A 19,203-nucleotide genomic window follows, 5' to 3' on the forward strand; every position below is an offset into this window, starting at 1 on the left:
GTAGCAGAGCTCGTTAGTTTTAGCAGATTAGATTTAGCCTCATTTACTTACAAACTGAATTACTGACATGTCAGTTCAATAAAAGTTTTATTTGGCCATAAAGAAACGGGGAAAAGTTCAATTGAACAGTTATTTAAAATCTGATAATAAATTCCTAATCACCAGCAGCGGTTAAATAAAACTAAATAACTTAAAATATGTTGCAGAACGTGGCCACGTCTCACATTCAGGTCAGTTTCTGCTTCGTCATCTTTCACCTAAAAAATAAGATATTAAAATGTCAGGTCCTAAAGTTGTTTCACATGTTTTGGTTCTCATCCAATTAACTTGAGAAATAAAACTAAGAAATAAAACACTGAGAATTAAACATCCAGAATAATATAATGTCTCGATTCCTAAGAAAACATTAAAATAAATGTATTGAATGTTTTTAGTTAAAAATAAATTACTGCACTTGTTTTAATAACAGATCTTATTTTTATTGAGGAGAGTCAAGTTGGGCTTTCCATTTTTAGAAAATAAACCAATGACAATATTACAAATAATGAAATTGTTACATCATTCACAGGGTTACAGTCAATATACATTTATACAGAAATACAGGATGTCCCACATCAGTCACAGTGGTCTGAACCGGCACTGGTCTATAACGTGGGCTTTAACAAACCAGGGGGACGTGTGGAGCTCCCCTGCCCTCACTACCCAACGGCCGGAGTGGTGGTGGTGGTGGGGTGGAGGCAGGGACGAGTAAACAGAGTGGGAACACTGGGACGAACGGGGGACGTGGCAGTGGTAGGGTGCTGCAGTGGTATGAGTCTGTCTGAGCATGTGTCCGTCTGCTGAAGTGTCCCCAACACTGGAGCTCTGCCGGCTGCAGCTCCCACAGACCTGGACCTGAAGACGTCAGTCCAATGGGCTACATTTGACCACCACAGCAGTAGAGGGCGCTCTGGTGCTTCGCTCAGCAACCGTGGCACAGGAGCCATTTTCTGTCTGCTACAACAGGAGGCCTCTTGCTCCGACCATGCTGTCGTTGGGTGGCGTTCAAACGAAGCCCAGTGGGTACGAGCTGGCACAGTTTCTGTTTACGCACGCTATCATGTAGCCGTAACACTGAGACTTAACGGTTTTTCTCCGTCCTTCGAATATTGGCACGCGGCGAGGACAGGGCTGACTGGTTTTTAACTTTTGCTTCACAGATGTAAGAGGAGAACGTACAGAATGTTTGGCTGAAAAGTTGCAGTACGCAGACGTTATGTGGAACTGTCACGAGTGTCAGAACCGTACTGCGTCTGCTCCCATTTCCAGAGGAAAACTCTCAAGAAGTTTTGAAACTAGAGAAACTGGAGTCTGAATGTGTAGATGATGTATTTTTGGTGCTATAAAACTACATCTGTAAAGTTAAATAGATTTTTTTTTTCTGGGAAGAGAAAAACAGGAAAGAAATGTTTTGAAAGGGAGAGAAGCCACTGAGCTAAAAGGTGAAAACACCTTTCTGTACACAAAAATAATCAATTGAAATAAAGCAGATTTAAATCTGTCAGTGATTCAAAATTCATATATGTGACTGCAGTTTTTTCACTGTAAAAACAATTTACAGTTATGGATTAAAATGACACGTGAATGAATTTCAGGGAGGCAATAAAAGAATAATCACCGGGTAAAAAAAATACTTTGCCACCATATTTTCTGAATTGAGGATGAATTGTAACTGGGTTTAACACTGGAGTTTTTCACAGCTTGGGCTTTGGTGTAAAATGAGTAGCCAGGGAAACCAGATTCTCTTGAAACATGAAAAGGACAGAAGTGATTTCGTCTCCCACTGATCACTGCTCAGCCCTGAACTGCGACAATACGTCTGTTTTTGTGACATCAAAATAATACGATACATAAATACTTCATGCAGTGCTTCCAAAACACTCCACATTCAATTCCAGCTCCTTCAGATTCAACTGGAAACAACAAAGTAACCCTTCAGAAGGGACTAAAAGTCTCTGAGCTGCAAGAAAAAAAAGAAAAATCTTCTTCAGCATTATTTTATGTCTGCCCACCCTGGTGAGGGTGGTTCCTTGAAGCACAGTTCAAGGATAATTGCTTGATTAATAACTCTGCGTCTTGGCAGTTTCCATGGACAAGCATCTGAATGAGCTGTAATAGGCCTGGAGCAGAAATTCTCTGGTCCTGTGTGGACTTCAGATTAATTTCTTGAACAACATTAAGTGTTTTTCCTGCAGACGGAATATTTGCTGCACCACGAGAAGACGTACAGCCTCAGCCTCGCTAAATAAAACTGATGAGCTGTTAAGTGTGGCGACATGGAAAAGGAAGACAGTCTGAAGCTCTGTTTAAAAAAAAAAATGCATGTTGGCATCAGTGGCATTTAGGTCACAGCATCACTTTTCTCTCGCTTCGCAGCTATGACTAACAGCTCATGATTTCCTCCTCCACTTTTATATGTTAGAAAAGCTTTCAGGGAAATATTCCTTATGTGTTGCACTGCATATGAAAATATAAAAAGAGAGGACTAAAACAAATTCTAAGGACAGCCAGGGACCATGAAAGGTGGGACGACAAGGCTGCAGAAACTGAGGTTTCTCACTTTCTTTGACCGGAGCTTTGGTGCTAAAGCTGTCTGTAGTGAAACCAGAAAAACGTGGGTCCAGATCAGAGGATCTGGTGAACCCAAACCTGGAAGCATTGTTCAGTCTGGAGGATTTTTCTTTTCCTGGCAATGGGATCAGGACAAGATAAGATACAACTGCCTCACTGATGAGTGTCAGTGTTGACGCTCTCCAACTCACCGAGACACGACCAGACAACTGCTGAAAGCCGACAGCGAGGAGATCAGTGGGAGCGGCAGACAGGTGGCCGGCAAGCATGGATGTGATCAAGGGGGAGAGAGAGGGAATCAGTGCCTGGACAGAGCGGCTGTGATCAGGGTGGGGCCGCCCCGCAGCGACCGGGCACATCTGACCGATGACTCACAGCTGGATGTCCTTGTCTGTCTGTCAGGTCTCAGAGCAGGGCCCAGTAGGAGCTCTGCTCTGCCGATATCATTTACCGGCTGCATACATAACCCCCCCCCCCCCCTCCTGATTTAGCATCTCTGGGGAAACATTGCATTGCTATGAACTCCAACTTTCACCCCGTAACCCTTACACCAGGCTAGCGACGACAACACAAACAATAACTGACAGTTCTGTACTCAGACAGCTTTGTTCACAGGAAACCATACAATAAATGCATACACTGTCTCTGAAATGAAATCAAAACCTGTTACAGGGAAAAGCTGTTTTATCTACACTTTTTTTTTTTTTTTTTTGTGCACCAACATGATTCAATTTCCAAAAATGAGTTCAAAGCATTTGTGGAGGATCCAGAGTGTTTGTTCGGAGTCAAACAGGAGACTCAGTGCAGAAAAAAAAATAATCTAAAAGTCATAATAATAATAACAATAATAACAATCCAATAATATCCATACAGAAATTGCAATAAAATAACACGTTGCATTTTTTGTGTGTAATTCATCAAACGCCTGATTGTAAAAGTCTACCTGTGACCGTGTGTGTAAAATAACCACGTGTGCTATTAAAACTTTAATACTTTAAACATTAAAAAATGTCTTTTCAAAAGGAAAATTGGAAGAAGCAGAAAGAGTGAATATAATGCAGCCACACTATATTCTGTAGTGTGTCAAATCCAAGCTCTTACCAAACAGAGTTTCTAGTAATTGAATCAAATCAAAGCACTGTGAAATTAACCACTCACTCAGCATGCTATCAAACACGAGTCCCGACTCTTCTACCTGCCTTGAGCACGTGGTGCGCATGTGCTGCGGCGTGTGCACGTACGCACAGACAAAGCTGCAGATGAGGGAGGATGCTAGAACAGGACATCCTGCACGTACCTGGACGTTGATGTATTCGTATGTATTCGTGTGTGTGCGTGTGTGTGTGTGTGTGTGTGTGTGTGAGGGAGAGCAGGAAGTCGGTTCTTGTTTTTTGTTTTTCCTCACAAACTATTTTTTCACAAAATCAGGACAGAAATTGATGATGAGGAAAATGAATCCTCCCTGCAGTCGGTTCATCTGCTCCTGTACTGATCAGCTCCAACGTCTCTGAGTCGTCATGTTCCGACAGGTTCAAGTGCATCTGGTATTTACAGTACAGGATCATGATCGGGGTGCAAAAAAAGGGAAGAGTTCTATTTGGCAGGCTGTGAATATTTCACTGTGAGAGAAAAAAATGAAAACAAAGAAACTTGTCTATTGTGAGAGGAAGCATGGTGAGAGGGAAATCTCCATCACAAAATTTCACACAATATAGAAAATTACTTGCAATGAGAGAATTTTTTTTTTTTTCATGATTGTTGATCAGTCTGAATGAAGGTTTTTGACGTCAGTCTATGTCAAAAGTTGTCCATTTTCACCTTTTTTAAAATTTCTTGTATTTTCTCTCCTGGGGAAACAGTTGGAAGTGCACGTTGGGTCCCTCGCTCTCCTCTGCGTCGTGCCTCTCAGAAGGCCACAGAGAACTCCGTTTCCTCATGATGTCCAAAAACTAAAACGACAGAGACGATCTCCACGCCTTGTTGAGGATGTTTCCTCAACTCTTGCTTGTTTCTTTTTTTGCCCTTTTAAAGGGTAGCTTTCCTACTCAGTTCATCTAGCGTACAACCTTATATCATCTATAAATTTAGATAAACTCCTCGCCTTCTCATCAGTTTTTTTTTTTCTTTAAAAAAAATTCTTTACAAAATTATCAGGAAAAAAAACAAAACAAACCAAAACAATAAAATGTTCAACATCAAATGAAAATTGGTGGAAAATTGAAAAAAAAAAAAAAAAAAGTAGCTGGTCACTTCTAACCTCCCGTGTTTCTGGCTCCAGAGGTGGGTCGGCTCTCTGACGCCTCATCACATGGATTTCCATTTCCAAGGATGGAGGGAGGGTCAGGGTGAGGGGATAAGAGAGGGAAGTGGGGAGGGGAACGAGGGATGAATGGTGGTCTGGTGGGAAAACCAGACGCACTGTCACGCGGAAAAAAATAAAAAAATAAAAAAAAACATCCACTCCACCCTCCGCACCCAGAACCCTGCATCCCGACCGCCTCCCCCCGCCTCTACTCCGCTCGGAAGGGTCAAACCTCCACCGACTGGATCTGGTTCATCTGTGCCCGCATCATCTGGACGCTGTTGAGGATCTTCTTTTGATGGCCTGCTAATGTCACACCAACCCTCAGGATGTCGCTGTGATGAGAGACAGAAGCTAATGTTACCACACAACATCAACAGTCCTCCGTCCATCTATCATCTATCTGTCCATCTTCATTTATATCAAAAGGTCTCCGAGGGGAACAACTTAACACAACATAGAGAAACCAAAAGATAATATGAGAGCGAAACATATGGAGGAGTGACAGGAGGGCCAGCAGAATAATATCCCAGCAGAGATGACACGAGACGCTGCCATTTTGCCGAGAAACATCTGCGTGTTCCTCCATCTTTGAAGCCAGAAAGCTTATATAATCAGAAATATGATTGTAAATGATTGAATGTGAGTTCAGTGTGTTTTGTGTGACTGACAAAGACAGATGTGGTAAAAACCCAATTCTTTCATAAAAAAGAAAAATGCAATAATAAAAGCAAGTTCGACTTCGCATCTGCTTCATCATCCTCATCATCACAAACTCACTGTTTGCTGAACACTTTATCCCTAAAGCTCCTGTCGCTCCAGATGAAACATCCACAAACACCCACCAACGTCTGGTTTTTATCTTTAGTGTAAACAGACTTAGTATAAACAAACAGACACAACTGGCATTCGGCTGTAGTCACAGGTATTTATTGGCGCAGAAGCAAATTGGCAGTGGCACCTGGGTGGACACACTAATTTTCCCTATTCTGCACTGAGACGTCTTTCTTTCTAACACCGTGAACGCACCTGTCACCTGCTGCCCACGCTGCTGTTAAACCAGAAACAAAGAAGCTGCCTCATTTTAATATAGTCGATGAGCTACACACAGAACCGCAGATGCTAACTTGCTGCTAGCTGTGGTGTCGGCCCTCTGACAGTATGTATCTGAGGCTTTAAAGGAAACGCTCCTCATTCACTTTGAATGCCTGCGTTGTGGTTAGTTTTCATCTCTTTGCTTGCACTGTGTGAGGCGCAGGTCGATCGGAGCTCAACTTTTCATATGGCGGCAGAGGCAACCACCGATCACACAGTTTTAAAACAAACATTCAAGAGGAAGCAGAAGCAGCTGGTGTGTGTTACTGGTGTGTGAAACTTCTCTTAACATGGTAAGTGGAGTATGTTCTTATATTATTTTATATTTTGTATAGGGCCTGATACGTTCTCCAAAGCTGGGATCAATAAAGAACATCCATCCATTCATCAACCAATGGAAGAGATGAGACCCATCTGTTCAGCAGCTAGCAGAAACAGACAACTCATTTTGGTGTAAAAAGGTATTAGAAAATAAAATTGATTTTACCTGAATCTCAGCAGTAATCGTGCTTATTGGATAACACATTACCATCTGTTTTGTTTAAAGAACAGAGGCTCAACATCTCTGTGGGTTCATCTCTTGCTCGTGATACTGTTTCATGGACAGGAAATGATTTTTATCTGTTTCTCCACAGGTGGCATTCTTAATACGATTACATCTTGTGTTTTTAAAGTAGTTTTCTGAACACATGCCACAGAAGAAAGGGCACATTTATGACTTCCAGCTCTCGAGCCCACTGTTCAGCCTTGAAACGGAAATATTACGATCTGCTAATTACATGCAGAGCAGCTAGTATGTTTTACAACTGGCCAGAGGCAGAATCTGGTGCTCGTTCAGGTTTTAAGAATAGAAGAGATGCAGCAAATCCACCTCTTCAGATTTCTTTAACGCTGATCAGAGAACAGCAGGATTCATTAACACTTACTCCATGGTCATCTGAGACACCACATCAAATGTAGAGAAGTCTGCACTGGCGAAATTGTCTTTGTACTGGCCCATCTTGATGGCATCCAGCCACTCGTCCACAGTGCTGAAGCTGGAGAAGTCGGGGATGCTGCGGTCCAGGAGAGGCAGATGAACACTGAGGGGGGATACAAGCAGAAGTTATTAAGAGTCATGATAATACAAAGTGGCAGGTCTAATATCACAGGCAACCCAGACCACCTGTATATGATTCAGACGTTAATTATTACATTACACTTTCAAAAGACGAGACAGAACTTAGAGAATCCCGGAACCATGAGCCAATATTTTCCAAACTGATTCTTCATAAAAGTATATTTTCCAAATGAAGTGATAGGCTTCAGGGAGCCAATATATCCACTCAGCGTCTGTGGAAAATCTGGCCCTCGGTCCTGGACTCCACCACAAATGAAAGTACAGACGGGGGCATAATGGAAATCAGTAAACCCTGGCTCTCAAAGGAAACTAACACCCAGAGCAGAAATGCTTCAAACTGTTTTGTTTTGAAAATTGCACAACTGCTTCTATCCCGGATTCGCCTGAAGCGTTCGTGGGAAGGATTTGATCTATCAAACCAAAAGGCTTTAATTTACATAACCACTCGGCGCCAGGAGAAACAAGAGACACAGTGTACGGCAAAAAGTGTACTGTGCCGTGGATGCCACCGTCGCAGGAGCATGAATTTCCTGTTAGGAAGAGGAAAGCCTTTACGTCAGGAGAAATTCAGATGCGTGATATTGTTGTAGATGTTATCCACATCAATGTGAAGTGATGCTAAAACCAGCAGCCTGTCTTGTGGGATGTCCACAGAGACGAGATCAAACACACATGCCGATACCTCACAGAGAGTAAACGACTGAGCGAGGAAAAGGGAAGAAAATACATTTAACAGCAGACAATTCCACATGTAATGACGAGTGTTGCAGACACAAGTAAATGACATGAATCAAACTTAATCGAGAGTCTCCCTGCCGCTCACCCTGAAGATAACGGAGTCATGGCCTTTAGCGTGTTGGGATTGCGGATCATCTTGTCGAGGTTGTTGACGATCTGGCTGAACTTGGGCCGGTTGTTTCGGTCTTTCTGCCAACAGTCCAACATGAGCTGGTGGAGCGCGCTGGGACAGTCCATGGGTGGGGGCAGTCGGTAGTCCTGCTCTATGGCGTTGATTACCTGCAGGGGAAGACGCAAATCTCTAAGGGTTGCTATGAGGCTCTACAAAGGAGAGGTGGAGTGATGGGAAAAGGGAGCGTACAATCCAGTGATGGAAGAAGTACTCAGATCCTTTAACTTTGGGAAATGTTATAATAAATGGCAAAAAAAACTTCATAACATGCAACAATGGTGCATTCGAATCTTTCTGCTGAAAAATTGCCCTTATATAATATATTATACTTTATTGATAGAACACATAAGCATCTGTGCTTCTCACCATGAGGGAAAACAACTGCTGTGTGACTGTAACAGTCAAAACTGTTAATGATAAAAACATTAGTACATGAAAAGATTATAAATAGTTTTACGTTTACATGTATTTGAGCACCAATCACTGCATCACTTCTGCAGTGAAGACTTGTTAAACACCAGTTAGGTCGTTAAGAATATAAATCTTATTCTGACACACATTTCCACTTGAACTCCGCCAGCAGTGACCTCATCCGTGGCCTTTACACCTTATTTAATGCTCTCTCTCCACAAAGCCACATTAAAGATATTTTTGACTTCGGCCGGGGATGTTGTTGGTCAGGGGCCACACAGAGGTGGTGGGCGGTTAACAGAGCGAAACAACCTGGAGGACACTTGTGATGAGGACGCGCAATCCCTCGCTCATTATCAGGACCATTAAAGAAGCTCCATTCAGACTCGGATTAATTTCATTCATGAGACCTCCAAACGAGGACCCCGATGGAGCAGAAACACTTTCTGAAGCTACTAATAAGATAACCGTTGAGGTCCTCTGTCCCTCTTAGCACATTAGTGTTCTCACTTTCAATTTGAAACTATTTTCATTATCTCTCTCCCCATAATTTGCTCTCTCTTTGGCTACCCAGAGGGAGATAGGAAATGGAGGCTCCAGTCAAGAGCAGAAATTGTCCACTGCGCACTGCTGTGCATTTCAAATGATCTGATTATGGCTCTGTGGTGACAGTGGGGGAATTTTCATATGAAAGCCATGTGTAAAACCCGCTGTTTGGCTAAGGGAGAGCAGATAAAATGACAAAATGTATCTCTGAGGAGTTTGAAGCTTGGATGAAACTCAGAAGTAAAAAATGTCTGCATGCGGTGAAGCATTGTTTAAAAAAATGCTAATAAATTTGACCTTAGAATCAGCAGCAAGTTTAAAAATGACTACAGGTAGGTAAAATACATACATCTTGATTGGTCATGTCCCAGTAAGGCCTCTCTCCGTAGGACATGACTTCCCACATGACAATCCCGTAGCTCCACACATCACTAGCGGAGGTGAACTTCCTGTACTGGATGGCTTCAGGTGCAGTCCATCGGATAGGGATCTTTCCACCCTGTGAAAACAAAGGGCACAACCTAAGCAAGGAAAGCGAGAACGAAACCTGACCATCACAACGTCTTGGCTCCGGAAAGAGACACCATTCAGGGCAACCCTGCTGACGGTAACCCAAACTGGAAGGTGGATATGACAAAACCCCTGGGAGTCAGGTATGGTACTTGAACTGCTAGAGAGGAGGAAGGGAAGAACACATGAAGGAGTGATGTCTGTCTGGATAGGGAGAGCAGTGAGGAAGTGCAGTGCACTGTGCACATCAGTCTGGATTAAATGAAACTGTCTGGCAGCAATGGATGAGTAAGATTATCAATCAGGCCGGTTCAGATAGTGCCAGACAACTATTAAACTGATTTTTAGAAAAAAAACAGTGTGACTCAGGCTTGAAGAGTCTGTATCTCATTTTATGTTGTAAAGGGATATTTCTTACCAAAGCACTGGTGTAGGTAGGGTCTGACGTATCGTCCTCCAGGAAGCGCGAGAGACCAAAGTCCGACACCTTGCACACAAGGTTGCTGTTGACCAGGATGTTTCGGGCAGCGAGGTCACGGTGCACATAGTTCATGTCGGCGAGGTACTTCATGCCTGAGGCGATGCCGCGCAGCATACCAACGAGCTGGATCACAGTAAACTGACCATCGTTTTGCTGAAAAATAATAAAATATTGTTTTACATAACATACTGCATGGTGTGGTTCATGAGGTGGAGATGCTACTGGGGATTCTGGGTGGTCTCACAATGTTTGTAAAAAGCCTTAAGGATACATTTTAAAGTTCTTCTTTCTTTCATTTAAGGCACAAAAAAAGATAGTGAACCTGCACCAAACTCCAGTCAAAGAGATTTTTGTTAATATTTTATGTTTCAAATAAACCCTGCTCTGCCTCGACCTTCTTCTTCTGGCAGTGTTCCCTATTAGTTAGTATGCTGCATAATGTTTGGATCAAAACAGACTGGTATCATCTTAGCATCAATTTATTACTATTATTCAGTGGTCTTATTCTTCTGACTCGCATTTTATCTCACACTTTATGTTCTGGGTTTTATTTCCATCTTATTTTCCATTAATTTTCTACAACCGTTTTTTTAATGTTCATTGTATATATTCATGTCTTTTATGTAAATTCATTATTGTAAAATAAAGGTTCTATAAACAATAACATTTATTATCATTATTGTTATTATTTTCTCTCTTGTAATTATTAATTTGCAAATCATTATCTTTGCACTTCATGTTGACAGATCCTGACATTAATATTATACATTTGTTCCCACTTAAATCCTAAGAAAAAATAAATAAATAAAAAATAATGTTGACAAATCTGTATGTGTCTTGTAGTTGTGTTGAAGTATTAAGTAAGGCCCTGCAGGACACTTAAGGTTGGGTTGGGCTCGCCGGCCTTGTCAAGGCTGTGGGCGGGACTAAGCTGAGCCTGGCTGGCTGTCTACAGCTGTTCCCCTCTATGGTTTGGTGAGGGCTTTACCCCATGCATGGGGAGCGTCTGGAGCAGTGCTGCAGCTGTGCCTCCAACTGCGCACACCTGCACTCTCCCCACCACCCACCACGAAGCCTGGAGAACAGAGGATTTTAGAGGAGGGATCATGGGAGCTCGGGGCCGGGTGTGGACAGACGGAAAAGGCTAAGAGAGAGGAATTGGAGGGGCAGGCGGTGGGCAGAGCCAAGAGCACGGCCATATTAAGAGTCTGCATGACCGCTCCACTGGCCTATTTCCCTTTGAAACGTTTTGCTGCTCATTAGCCCAGTGGATGCTTCTTCTCACGTCTAGCTGCTCCTCTTCATGTACCAGAGCAATTAAGCAGAATGCATTATTCATGAAGGCTTTCACACAAATACACATTGCCATCTAATCTGAGTGCTGTGTTTGCATTTACTTTAATTGGAAAGATTCCTCCAAAGTCTTTGGGGTCAGGTTAGCAGGGAAGAAAAATAACCACGTATTCGTCCAGCTTTGCTAACCAAGATGTAGTGTAATTTTTTATTTTTAAAAAAAATCTCATATGTAAGACCAGCTTTCATCTCTTGACTTTCTCAGCCCATGCTTGGCTATGGACAGCAGCCAGGCTCTGATCAATCCATCCTCCATGTTCTCTCTATCCTGCAGGGTGTTTTCTACACGAGGCGGCAGGGGAGACAATCCTTCAGCCGGCTCAGCAGCTCAGCAGAGAACCATTTTAGTAGAGAGCGTTTTAAACAACGGCCCACCAATCACCTCAGAGATAACACAGACCATGTTCAGAGGCTTTGACAATGTCAGCAGTTGTTGTCATAAACTGTCACGGTGAGGTGCTGCAGAGGTTCCCCCCGTTGTTTTGAACAGAATGTGCTGTCAAATGTGTTTGGCAAACATCTACATATACACAGACACCCTTCACCGCCAGATCAAATTCTAAAAAGAGCTGATGCTTTGTGCCTCGGAGGTCGCAGGCAGAATGCAAATAGAGACACTGGCGCTGGTGTAAACGGCTGCTGACAGCAGCTTGCATGTGCGTTTCTGGAGGACGGTTTTGATGTTGTCTTGAGATGCTGAAACTGATGTTCAGGGGGGGTTAAACTGATGGAAGCCAAATGTAAAGCATGAGAGTGTGTTTCAAGCTGTCAGTTACTGTAATTCAAATGAAATTAAGTGGGTCTTATAAATGTTGTGCATCATTTACTGTAGATTCTTCACATCTGTATCCACAAAATAACAGAAACACAAGAACACGATGGGGCTTATGGTAATTTATAATAGTAGCATTCCTACGTAACTTACTCTCTGTGTTGCATTAAAGAGAGAGCTCCCATTACATTATTTGAAATTTAACAAAGAATCCACATTTTTCTGTGCAAATGTCATAAATCCACAATTTCTTTGGTGGATGAAAGCATATGAAATAGTCACATTAGCCCAAAAGATTTGTCTCCCTTTCACTAACATCCCTAGACAGATGGGGAAGGGCTGTGTGACATCTCATAGCCGGCTTCATTTTTTAAATTCTGACATCTCATTTTAAGCCTTGCAAAGTGTTTGAATTATTTATTCAGGTCGTAACTGGGAGAGCACGGCCGGTACTCTGCAACATCCTTCTCTGGTGAGGAGGTTATGAAAGTTAAAAATCTCAAGAAGCGCTGAATATTTCTTCTCATGAAAAACAAGTGTGTGATTCCTGTCTCAGTATCCACAGGCAGTTCCGCATTAACAGAAAAACCTAGAATCTAACCAGCAAGATCCCAGTATTCGTCAAGATAGACAGAGAAAATACTGAAGAGAAAACACTTCGTGAATCGATACCAGGGGTAAACAGATAATCAGCGGGTCTTAATTGTGGAGCACAACAGCTCTGAGGATGCAGTGATTGACAATGTTCTAGAAGTAGAGATTCTGTGAATAATAATCATATTTACTTGACGATTACGGAGCATGAGAGTATAAACCTTGTCAAATTATTGGACTAATGTGTGTGCACATGCAAGAAGGTGAGTGTGAGTTAATGTGCAACAAGGATTTAAATCCTTGTCAGGTGTCTGAATAAAGTAATCCTGGGACCGAAGGATTAATCTGTTTTTATATAAAAATTGCCATTTGACAGAGTGCAACTTTCAAATAGCAAGAGCCACGATCTCAAGTATAATCTACCATAATTAACAGTCTAGCATAATCTGTAGGTCAGAGTTTACACTCTCTGAGTTCAACATAATGACAACTGAGTTTAGTCAGATGTAGTTAATTAATTCTGTGAGCTGGTGAAACAACCAGAAAGAATGATGATAATATTCTGTCTGCAGGGCAAAGGGTGAGAGCCTCTGGTAGAATTTTGACAGGTAGTTAGCAGGTAGCTCAGCAGTAACAGACACTGGTGGATGGAGTTGTCAGAAACTCCCGTTAAGCTTTTAAGGTCATCGCCTGATTTTTTTTCGAAAGCTTATCACAATAAAAGCCCTGAATTGAGACCTCCAGGATTGGAGGCGGTGAAGCAGCTTTGTCCTGTCAGCCAGTGAAACTCACATTAACGGTAGCTCAAGCAGTTACACTGCAGAGCTGTCAGCAGTTTCATTAGCTGCTGTCAGTCTGATATCAAGCACTGCTGGGTTTGACTTTGCAGTTTTTTTCTTTATTACCAACTATGCAACTGTTATCACTGAATAGAACACATCTTTAAAATTTCACGAATATTTTTCAATTTTGTTGAGCAATGAGAATATAACACTCATTTAAATTCTATACAAAAGTGGTAAATTGGTCTGTTTTCTATAGAAGTTAACTTTGAGGTGAACTTTCTCTAACTGACTAGTTTAAGAGCCAGGCAAGGACAAGTAAATTAATTAATTTACAGTATCAGTTTCTACTGAAGAAACCTACTATTGTATTGTATTTGTATATTTATATTGTTTACATAATATTTGTGATTATAATTTTAATCAAATCTGTTTAATACTTGTCAGACCACCAATACTGGCCTGTAATTAAAATTTGAAGAAGTGTTTGTTGTTCCTCATATCCGGGTGTTGTAGCTGAAACTAGAATCAACACAAACAACAGAAAAATGGGGCGCTTACTCTGAGGAAGGAGTCCAGGGATCCATTCTCCATGAACTCGGTGATGATCATGACGGGACTGCTCTTGGTGACCACTCCCTCCAGGTGAATGACATTCGGATGGTCGAACTGGCCCATGATGCTGGCCTCGCTCAGAAAGTCCCGCCTTTGCTTTTCCGTGTAACCCGACTTGAGAGTTTTTATGGCCACGAACATTTCCCTTTTACCCGGCAGCTTTAGATTTCCACTGCACACCTCCCCAAACTCTCCTGTGTAGGGGAAGGTTTTAATTAATGTCAGAGAGCAAAATTAAGCACCTGCTTGTATTTAGAAATCATTTTACATGGGCAGTATTCCAGCCACGTGTCAGATTTTTCCATTACCTGCACCAATGACTTGTTCAATCTTCACGCAGGATATATCAATCTCCTTGGCAAACTCCCTCACAGCCTCGTTGGGGTCCTCATATGTGAACGGATCAATATAAATCTTCATTCCTGGAGTCACTTGGAAAAACGAAAGAGAGGCTATAATATTCGAGTCTCGTGGTCGTGCTTACACTCCTACAGCCTCTGACAGTCAAATGCATTCAGGTACATTAACGACCACTTCACCTTGCATTCACACACACTTCACAGCAATTATGCATTTTCTTGTTTAACATCCAGCCGCTGAAGGTTGACAGATGGAGGAGGTAGTGCAGGTACAAATACGGTTATGACTGGTGCCTCGTGGCTAATGCATGGAGCTATTCAGCCAGCAAGGACATGCTACCTCCAGTCCTCTTAGTTTTGATAGGGTGGGTTTATATATACGTATATATATATATATACATACATCATCTCCTATGAGTCATAGTGCCATTAACGCTCAAGAGAGAAACCTGGGCCCTATATCAGCATCGCTCAGCTTTACTCCAAGAAATAAATTGGCTCTCGTAAGCCCTGATGCCAGGTAAATTGGCTTAAGGTGGCTTTTAAGTGTTCAGGGACTTAAGTGTCCTGAGTTTTAAATCCGATTATTCGTCTCTCACCTCCACATCAGGCCTGAGGCTATTTGAATGGATACTGAACTTATGCCTGGCTGCTGCAGTGCTAGAGGAGCATGCACACACACAACCTCCAAAACCTGGCACTCTGCTCTGAAGAAACGTGCTGCAGAGATGAACAGATGGAGAGGATCTTACCACGAGAACCCCCACCCCCCTCTTCTTACTAAAGCCCTACAATCTCTTCCCAAGCTGAAGCTCTGTTCAACAGACCACCCTCCTATCGATGTCTGAGACCACCAAACAACAGGGGCACGAGCCTGAACTGTGACTGTGTTGAAGGACAGGATGCACACGAACACGTTCGCTTTGGCTGTAAATAGCCACGAAATATCAAAAGCTTTTCACTGGCAGACTTCACTCAATCACAAATTTGACTTTTTCCACACAGCACGATCAGATCAATGACATAAAAAGGATGAAGCGTGTGTTTAGTTACACAATAGAATATACAAATGAAGATGGTGTCATGAACTGATGGAAATAGAGGACGGAGAATGATGGATTTGTTTTAACGTCTTAAGATGGAGCCACAGTGGAATTACTTCTTAGCTCTTTCTCACCAGATTCATTTCAACATTATTGTCATTTAAAGCTATTTACTACTGTACAAAGAGAGAAAATCATGGAGAAATTCCACTCATTCACCAAGTCCTTTGAATTTTTCCACAATGGAAAATGACTCGTGTGGCATTAGCATGCAAATGGCCTTAATGTGGGTGAAGATTGACCTATTTCCACCACAATGGATTTGGTTAACAACGAAGTGTGATGATGCACGGAGCGCACACGCTCAAAACACTGGTTCTGATGTGGTTAAATCCGGGCTCCGAGTGAGCAGTCGAACAACAGGCGGGATTATTTGCAAGTGGGGGGGAAGGCAGACAAATGAAGTGGTGCTGTGCTGGTTTGTAGCCAAGGACGCCAGCATGCAAGGTGGTAGCCATGGAGACAGGTGTGTGAGGCAGCGGAGGGCTGAATGATAGCCATGCAGATGACTGTGTGAGGTGGTAGTCATGGAGACAGGTGTGGTTGGTGCTAACAGAAGAGCCAGCGGTGAACACAGGCGGAGGAGAGAGTTGGTTTACTCACTGTGGCCGCTGGTGTAGTGCTGCAGTTTGTCTGTGTACTCTGAATCAGCCCGGTCAAAGCCACGCCTCCTGGGGAAAACACAAAGAACTCTAGCTCCGGTTCACAGACAGAGAGCAGGGAGGGGCAGGTACACAGATCAAACAACCCCGGGTCTACCTGTACTGAGAATACCACCCACTAAGGTCTCATGAAGAGCCTGGACTCAGTAGATGGAAAATAATGTTTTCCTCTTGCCAAATCCACAATAAGGATGTCCTTGATAGATGAACGTGGTGAGCATGTAAACATCACCAGTTTTCATTCAGACGGACTAATGATGTGGGTTATGTGACGCATTGTTTAGCTAACATCACAACAGAGACTGCAAATAAACATGGATATGAGGGGGGAGTTTAAAACGAGATAAAAATGTCTTTATCTAATGAAAAAAAGTTCAAATATCAAGTGTATATTAGGGATGCACTTATCTCATCAGATCCTATCTCAGGGCTCATATCATCTTTATTAAACAGACTGGATACATTCAATACGGCTGATTTGTCAATGTCTTTATAAAATTCAGTTTGTGCTGCAGTGCCTCATCAGTCCCTGACCTCATGTTATCTTTCATGAAATTGATCCCAAAGACTTCCAGTAATTATACAATCATGACATTCATTAGGAGAGAAAAATACAAGGTCAAAACCACATAAACATATCAAATTAAACAAAATTAATGAGTGATATACAGCACTTTATTATTGTATGATTTTGGCTGTATGACAATGCAAAAAAGAAATGCATTTATGTGAAAATCGGACGAAAATCAATTTTTTATCGTTTTAAATGTGATATTCTATAATGAGACAGGTTTTTTTCAACACTAGCTTCACTATGTTTTATTTTACTTTGTGTTCTGCTTGCCAGTTTTCCTTGGCCGGCATCCTGACAAAGACATTAAAATATCATTTTTAAGGTCTGCAATAGGGCCACCACAGTGCATTTGAACCTATTTATTTCTTTGACTGTCTGACCACAGCCTCCCATTCTGTGCTGGCGATGTTCCCAAACTAAACCACAATGCAGCACACAACCAATGACATTAACCCGTCATAATCCATGATGGGAATATATTGTATGCAAAATGTTCTGTCCAAGATCCAAGATCATCGAGGGAATCTAATAGCAGAATGCAAACCCAGAAATTGTTGTTGTTCATTCTTGTGTGAATCAAAACCTGGTACTGCTACACTTTTAATAGAAGAGGCCCTAATGGGAACTGAAATCTTAAACTTGATACCCACAGAGCATTTTGAAAGCAACAATGACTTTTAAACATTATTTCTTCATTTGAAAGACTGAAATTTACAAAGAATCAACATCTTTGAACTTGTATGTTATATACTTACAACTCACATCATTTATAATGCCAAGAAACCTGAAGCCACTTCATCGAACAAAACACCCAACATTTAAAAAGTTAAAGTGTCCACTTTGTGAGCTTGTGCAGATGTCTTTTACAGGCAATGAGCTTACAGGCGGTTTTATAAAGACTGCGACAGGACTGACTCACCGGTTACAGACGATGATGATGACGACCACAGCGATGAGGAAAACCAAACCAGCAGCTGCCGATCCAATGATGAGAGGTAGCTTCTCCTGAATGCTGGTGTTGTATTCCTCTATAGGATGAAAGAAAACATACATTAAGAAAGCGCTATGCACACACACGCACACACACGCAGAGTCACATGCTGAAACATATGGGTAAGCATCTGAGCCACTGCATACGGAGGGAGCAGTGGGTGACAGACAGACATACGGCTGGCTGAACCAATGAGCGTTTTGGCATCTTGACTGGCTGCGTGGCCCATTTTCCGGGGCACACTGAATGTGCTCAGATGCCGCGGATACGGACAAATCATCTGGCAGAAAGTGTGTGAAGTGAAGAGAGAGAGCATGTTTGGGTGAGACCCAGGCCGATCAGGCAGCCAAGAGCAGGGATCCAGCTACTGAATGGGCGAACTGAGGCAGAGCCAGATCCTTCTCTTGAGCACCGCATACGACACATGACTTCACAGTTTTAGCCAAACACACGAATAAGGGTGTTCCCCGGAGCTCTTACTAATTTTGGACGGCATAAATTTTACATTTTATACTGTAGAAGTAACCTAGCTAACTTTTTGTGACTCTACCTATGTGTTATTTATAAGCACTGTATAAACATTTAATACATGGTTTATAATGCATTACAATGTTTTTTTTTTAAATAAAACTTTAATATCAGTCTCCACTTAAAGGTCACGGTAGGAGACAGTTTTGACAATTACATTATTATAAACCTTTAAATTAGAGCTTGATCTATTTATCTGTTGGCTAAAAAAAATTGGCTGGTATGAGCCTTGCACATATCTGACATATTAGCGTTTCTGTTTTCCAATATGAAAACTATAAAATATTGAGTAAGGGGTATTCATCTGCAACATGACACTTCACCACTAGATGTCACTAAATTCAACACACTGAACCTTTAATTGTAATTGGAGGGGTGAGTGCTTTCTGCCTACTTTTCCCTTCAGTTTCGATAACCAGGTGCATTTTAAGAGTTGTATTTATCACAAAGCTAGTTTCTTTATGCTATAATGTTTCTTGCAGCAGAAGACACAACTTTTCAATAAATGTGAATGCTGATGAAATTCACGTTGAATGAATTTTCAAGGATGTTTTTTGGTGAAAAACTGACAATGATCCCTATATATACGTAGTTTACTCAATATTTACTGCTATGAGTCAGTTTGATGGATGTTAAGTGCTGGGATCTGTGCGTGTGGCAGCATCAGGGATGTTTGTACGAGAGTTCAGGCTAATGATGGCCCTGGGCACAGCAGGCTGAAGGAAATGAGATGTTCGGAGGGGAAAACCCAGGCCTTGGCTGGAACATTAACCTACATGACTGATGTTTACTGAATGTTCCTTCTTCTCTGAGTTGTGTCATTGTACAAAGATAAGACAACTTCGACCTCAACCTTGACTCAAAGGCTTGTGGTGGCAAATGGAA

General features: G+C 42.1%; 1 protein-coding gene across 6 annotated transcripts in view; it reads right to left on the bottom strand.

Moving 5' to 3' along the window:
• Positions 1-454: 454 nt before the first annotated feature.
• The window catches only part of ephb2b (eph receptor B2b), a 116,678-nt gene continuing 97,929 nt past the window's right edge, over positions 455-19,203 (bottom strand). The window contains exons 8-16 of one of the 6 annotated variants that reach the window (XM_020096742.2): positions 17,719-17,827; positions 16,167-16,231; positions 14,410-14,523; positions 14,048-14,295; positions 9,923-10,138; positions 9,344-9,493; positions 7,951-8,144; positions 6,934-7,089; positions 455-5,247 (exon numbers count right to left, since the gene is read on the bottom strand). In XM_020096742.2, the coding sequence (XP_019952301.1) occupies positions 5,139-5,247; positions 6,934-7,089; positions 7,951-8,144; positions 9,344-9,493; positions 9,923-10,138; positions 14,048-14,295; positions 14,410-14,523; positions 16,167-16,231; positions 17,719-17,827 (1,361 nt within the window). In that variant the 3' untranslated portion in view covers positions 455-5,138. Of the gene's footprint in view, positions 5,248-6,933; positions 7,090-7,950; positions 8,187-9,343; positions 9,494-9,922; positions 10,139-14,047; positions 14,296-14,409; positions 14,533-16,166; positions 16,235-17,718; positions 17,828-19,203 lie in introns of all 6 variants that reach the window. The other 5 variants (XM_069532347.1, XM_020096740.2, XM_069532342.1 and 2 more) reach the window with 5 other exon arrangements.

This window comes from Paralichthys olivaceus, chromosome 2, assembly GCF_024713975.1.
Source record: "Paralichthys olivaceus isolate ysfri-2021 chromosome 2, ASM2471397v2, whole genome shotgun sequence".
Lineage (NCBI taxonomy): Eukaryota > Metazoa > Chordata > Actinopteri > Pleuronectiformes > Paralichthyidae > Paralichthys > Paralichthys olivaceus.